A 6,262-nucleotide genomic window follows, 5' to 3' on the forward strand; every position below is an offset into this window, starting at 1 on the left:
ATTACCATAAAAAATACAAATAATAACCATAATCTTAATGTAACTAATGGCAATTAGGCAACACCACCAAGCACTAAGGTAAAATAAATTTGTTCAAGAAAAAACTATTGCTAAACTCTCCAAACTAGGCCATTATAGCATAAGTTCAATTTGATGACTAGTGATCTTTCTTTCTATTTTTCAATTAAATTCCTTCGATTTTCTATGTTCAACTATTGATGGCTAAGCTATACAATAAAAATTATCGAAATATGTCTCCTTAAAGAAAAAAAATAAATAAATGTATGTAGATCGATATTATCAATAATGGTGTTAGAGGGGTAATACTCAAGATATATATTACCATTTGATAAAGCAATATTAAGAAATTTAGGGTTATTGAGTTTAGGGATTTAGAATTTAAAATTTTTTGGATTATGGTTCTTATTTATTTATTTATTTTAACATTTTTATTGTCAAAGACGATTCATCAAAGATATTATTGTCTATTTAAAATCTCTTTGGACTTTTTTCTTAAATTTTATTTAAATATGTCTTTTATAATAATTTTAATATAATTAGCTCTTGTTAGTAGTCCTTAAGATTAATTTTTTCAATAGTTTATTTGAATCATCTTAATAATAAAATTGTTTGGGATGTTCAATAGATTGATAGTGTGATGTTTTTGTAACTAATAATTCTGTGATGTTCAATAGAGGAAGAAACACATAATGCTGTAAAATTACTTGAAAGATGATAAACTTATATTCATTTAACTAAAAGAAAGAAAGGAACAAGAAAAAAAAGAAGAAAAAAAAATACAGCATTAGAGGAAATACTTTTTTTATATTTGCAGCAATTTTGGGTGTCGTAACACGAAAATATTTAGGTGTAACACGAAAATATTTGGGTGTATTTTTATTCTAATAAGTTCTGCATAATTCAAAACTCTTCATCTTCCTCCTTCTCATCTTCTGCTGCTTTTTCTTCATTATCTTCTTATTTTATATTCTCATAATTCTTTTTGGGAGGAAAAAAAAAAAAAAAATACATAATGTTGTAAAATCAATAGAAAGAAAATGAGGAAAAAATGCAACAACAACAATAGTAAACAAACGACGACGAAAATAAAACACGTAAAAAAAAAAGGAAAAACACAAAGAAGAAGGAGAAGAAGAAGGAAGAGTAGGAGGAGAAATGCGAAGCGCACTATAGAAACCATTAAACAGCGCACGTGTTGACACGCTCTTATGGGTAAGCATTTTTTTGTTGGATTTAATCCAACTTGTATAACTTGTAAACTAAAATGACTTTTATATATAATACTTCTCATATTTTTTATATTAATCACATAAATACTCATCTAAAAACGAATATAATTACACAATTGTTTAAAATGGTGTAAATAGTTTTTTTTCTTTGTACATAATGCTGTATTGAATTCAATTAAGTTTAATTTATTTTTTTCATTTCTGTTTCTCCACCTTATCATTCTCTTAATATCAACAATTCAACATCTCAGGTTGTTCATCAAACACGAATATTTGAATTCTTACTATAATTCCAATAAAAACACATAATGGTTCTCCAAAAATCATCATCATCATCATCATCATCAATGGTGTTTAAAGTGAGGAGGAACCCAGCGGAACTAGTGGCACCTGCTGGACCCACCCCCAATGAGCTTAAGCTTCTCTCCGATATTGATGACCAACAAGGTCTACGCATCCACTATACAGTGGTTCAGTTCTTTCCTTATCAACCTTCAATGGCAGGGAAAGACCCTGTCCATGAAAAGGTTTGAGAAAGAGCTTCATAGAATACTTCAGATCAAGGATGAAATATCATCTGTATTGGATGCTTGATATCTGAATATTAATGCATGTCAAGGTGGATTCAGTTATTCCTATTTCCCGAGAATCTAGTTTGTTCATGCAAGAGTGAAAAAGAACACGCCTTTATACATATACCTGTCTTTGTTGAGAGACATAATGAACTAACAGTAACAGAAGGTGGTTAGGATAGTTCTAAGGGTAATCAAGATTAGTTGCAAGGTTTCTTTATACCACATCTATTTGATAATATCAACTCACACTAGTTTCAAATCTCTCAGCTCACATCTTCTTCTGTTTCTTGTATCACAAGCTTTGTTACTCTGCTGGTCTTCTTCAGAACTAAGAAAGAAAAGAAAGAGATTGATCAGAAAGTTGGCTTAATAATGCATATGTTGCGAAAATAAAGTTGGTTCACTAAGCTCATTTCTATTGGGCTTGGAATCTTGGATCATTTACATGCTTCCATATTTATGTATATATATGTTCTTCTAACTAGGCCCTACTTGACTCACCAAACATATCGTATATTTGTGTAGCAAATGTAACTGCTCATAAATTCTATCTACTCCAACCGCGTTGTTTATTATATCAGCACGTAAAAGAAAGAGCTACCTTTGTACGAAAAGAAACAACCATTAACACACCGAGTAACACTAAAGATACTCTCTTCCCTTTCTACTTTTGGTTATGGCTCATTAATTATCATTTGCTATATTTTATAGTTATTATAAGGAAAAATGTTTGAGGTGAAGAGATGTCAGAGGAGCACGGTCATGGTCTCATGGATATTAACTTCTAGCAACAGGCACTTAGGTAGCATTCTTAACTCTCCCTTTAATTATCACAGCCGTGAAAGTTGAACTACCACCACCTACTTTTATTGCCAAGGACAATAAAACATCATCACTAGTCAGATCATTTGCCTTCTTAATTCTGTTTTCATTAATCTAGTGCTTACTTATTAGTATTAAGTGAAACAAAATATAGCTAGCTAGTAGTTAATGATAAATTCTTGTAAATGTTGCAATTATCATGGACTGATAGATAATAACAATGTTAACCAAATAAAACCAACAATATTTAATATTTCAAACTTATGAACCAGACTACTAAATAAGCCATTTACACCTCTATTAAATTCTCTTACACCCTTCTTCTCCCTTTTAACCCAGCATCATTCTTCAAAAATATTGCAGCAACTCCTCCTCCTTCCTAGCATGTAAACATGGCTAAGACTCCAATGAAAAACATGAGCTGCATTATTCCAATAATAACCTATCTTCTCTTTATTACACTCTTCTCAGCAAATGCTCAATTTGTTAAGAAGACTTACCTAGTTCAAATGGATAAGGCAGCAATGCCAAAAGCCTTCTCCAATCACCTTGATTGGTACTCATCAACAGTGAAATCAGCACTTCTCACCACTTCTCTGGAATCTTCTGATATGAAAAATGAAGAAGAGAGAATAATCTACAGTTACCAAAATGCTTTTCATGGAGTTGCAGCAAAGCTGAGCAAGGAAGAAGCTGAGAGGCTAGAGGATCAAGAAGGTGTTGTGGCCATTTTCCCTGAAAGAAAGTACCAACTACACACCACAAGAAGCCCTGAGTTCCTTGGTCTTGAACCATTATCAAAGGGAACTGATAGCATCTTTTCAGAAAATCTTGATAATGATGTTATAGTTGGAGTGTTAGACACTGGAATTTGGCCAGAAAGTGAAAGCTTCAATGACACAGGAATGAAACCAGTACCTTCTTATTGGAAAGGTGCCTGTGAAATTGGTCGTGGCTTCACCAAACAACACTGCAACAAGAAGATTATTGGTGCCAGAGTGTTCTATCACGGATATGAGGCAGCAATTGGAAAGATCAATGAGTCAAGAGAGCACAAATCACCAAGGGATCAAGATGGCCATGGAACTCACACTGCAGCAACTGTTGCAGGCTCTGTAGTCCATGGTGCTAACCTTCTAGGCTATGCTTACGGCACTGCAAGAGGAATGGCACCAGGAGCAAGAATTGCAGCTTACAAAGTTTGCTGGATTGGAGGGTGCTTCAGCTCAGATATTCTCTCTGCCATTGATAAAGCTGTATCTGATGGAGTGCATGTCTTGTCCATTTCATTAGGTGGAGGAGTCTCATCTTATTCCCATGATAGTATTTCAACTGCTGCATTCGGAGCAATGGAGCGCGGTGTGTTCATTTCGTGTTCTGCCGGAAATGCTGGTCCTAGCCCTGCAAGTCTTGCCAATGTGTCACCATGGATCACCACTGTGGGAGCTAGCACAATGGATAGAGATTTCCCTGCACAAGTTAAGCTTGGAAATGGCAAGAATTTGAGTGGTGCTTCACTCTATAAAGGGCCAAACACAGTATCAACTGAAAAACAATACTCTTTGGTTTACTTGGGTGGTAACTCATCAGGTACTCTTAATCCAAAAGCAATGTGCTTGGAAGGGACTTTGGATCCTCAAGTGGTTAAAGGGAAGATAGTGATTTGTGAGAGAGGGATTAGTCCAAGAGTGCAAAAGGGTCATGTGGTGAAAAATGCAGGTGGGGTTGGAATGATTCTCACCAACACTGAAACAAACGGAGAAGAGCTTGTTGCAGATTGCCACCTCCTTCCAGCAGTTGCAATAGGAGAGAAAGATGGTAAAGATCTCAAAAACTATGTCTTAACAAACAAAAATGCCACTGCAACTCTTTCATTTCTTGGAACAAGGTTAGGAATTAGGCCTTCACCTGTGGTAGCAGCATTTTCGTCAAGAGGGCCTAATTTCCTCTCACTTGAAGTTCTGAAGCCAGATTTGGTTGCTCCTGGTGTGAACATTCTTGCTGCTTGGAGTGAAGATGTTGGTCCATCAGGGTTGGCAATAGATCAAAGGAGGGTGAAGTTCAGCATAGTTTCTGGAACCTCAATGTCATGCCCTCATGTGAGTGGTGTAGCTGCATTGATCAAGGCTAAGCATCCTCAATGGAGTCCAGCAGCTATAAAATCTGCACTGATGACAACAGCTTATGTTGTTGACAACACCATGAAGCCTCTGAAAGATGCATCAAATGCTGAAAAGCCTTCAAATCCTTATGATCATGGTGCCGGTCACATTAACCCCACAAAAGCACTAGACCCAGGTTTAGTCTATGATATCAAGCCACAAGATTACTTTGATTTTCTGTGCACTCAGAATCTAACTCCAAACCAGTTAGGTGTCTTTGGCAAATATGCAAACAGGTCATGTGCACATTCTCTGGCTAGCCCTGGTGACTTGAACTACCCTGCTATTTCATTGGTGTTTGCTGAGAATAAATCTATTTCAGTTATGACAGTTCATAGAACTGTGACCAATGTCGGACCTGATGTTTCCAAATACCATGTTTTGGTCTCAGTGTTCAAAGGTGCTTCTGTGAAAGTTGAGCCAGAAACCTTGAATTTCACAAGGAAGTATCAAAAGCTGTCATATAAAGTTACCTTCACAACAAAAACAAGGCAAACACAACCTGAATTTGGAGACCTTGTTTGGAAGGATGGTGTTCACAGTGTTAGAAGCCCAGTTGTGATAACTTGGTTGACACCAATAGTATGAATTTTCAAGCACTGTTTTCTTTTTTGCAATGAGCAAATTTTCTTTACTATGCAGTATTAGTATTAGTATTAGTAATGCTCTTTCTTTCATGCCTATTTCTCTACCTTAGAAGAATTTTCAACAAAATAGATTATGTTCTTGACTATGAAATGAAATGAAATGAAATGAAATATTATTGTTATGGTAATATGGTTACATATTAATCGTTTTCCAATTTCTCTCCACTATTATATTTATGAGATCATGCAATCATAATATATATACTCAGGACACTATTCAGTTATTACCATACTGTGACACAATAAATAATATGGAGTAAGAATTTCATATGAGAGAAAAAGGTGTAATTAAAACAGCTATAAATTTCTTTGTTTCTTCTCTTGAATCTGTTCCTTGTATAGCAGCATGATGCATATGAGTTGCAGAATAGCTGGCCTCATCAAAGAGATTGGGGAGCCAGCGTACTATACTGAAGAACCAGAGTCCCCACAAGCCATTAATATATGGTGAGTTCTATGCTGCCTTTGTTATGGTGTCTAAATTGCTTAACTTTCATTTTAAAGTAAAAAATAAAATGTTTAAAATAAAAAATAAATCATAGAAAATTTATTAAATATTATTTATTTACCTTTTTTAGTAATTTAGGTAGAAAGTGATAGGCACCATAGCTTTCACCTTAATATATTGGATATGTTATTTATTTGAGGAGTGCAAATATTTGTAGCCATCAATTAATTATTATAGGTGTTTTTAATGGTGTAAGATTTCATTCAATGGTCACTTTTCTTTTGTTAGTTAAATGCTGGCTAAAGTTTAATAAAAATGCTGCCCCTAGATTTTTTCTATTTATTTTTATTTAGGTGTG

At 34.7% G+C, this 6,262-nt stretch overlaps 2 protein-coding genes across 2 annotated transcripts in view; both read left to right on the forward strand.

Annotated features, from left to right (window-relative positions):
* LOC110262663 (benzyl alcohol O-benzoyltransferase-like) overlaps window positions 1–2,447 on the forward strand; it is a 33,749-nt gene extending 31,302 nt beyond the window's left edge. The window contains exon 2 of the mRNA XM_021103182.1: window positions 1,778–2,447. Coding sequence (XP_020958841.1) covers window positions 1,778–1,844 — 67 coding nt within the window. The 3' untranslated portion in view covers window positions 1,845–2,447. The remainder of the gene's footprint in view (window positions 1–1,777) is intronic.
* On the forward strand, window positions 2,916–5,582 carry LOC107644743 (subtilisin-like protease SBT1.3). The gene has a single exon (XM_016348669.2). The coding sequence runs from the start codon at window positions 3,040–3,042 to the stop codon at window positions 5,395–5,397; it is 2,358 nt and encodes a 785-aa protein (XP_016204155.1). The 5' UTR covers window positions 2,916–3,039; the 3' UTR covers window positions 5,398–5,582.

This window comes from Arachis ipaensis, chromosome B05, assembly GCF_000816755.2.
Source record: "Arachis ipaensis cultivar K30076 chromosome B05, Araip1.1, whole genome shotgun sequence".
Lineage (NCBI taxonomy): Eukaryota > Viridiplantae > Streptophyta > Magnoliopsida > Fabales > Fabaceae > Arachis > Arachis ipaensis.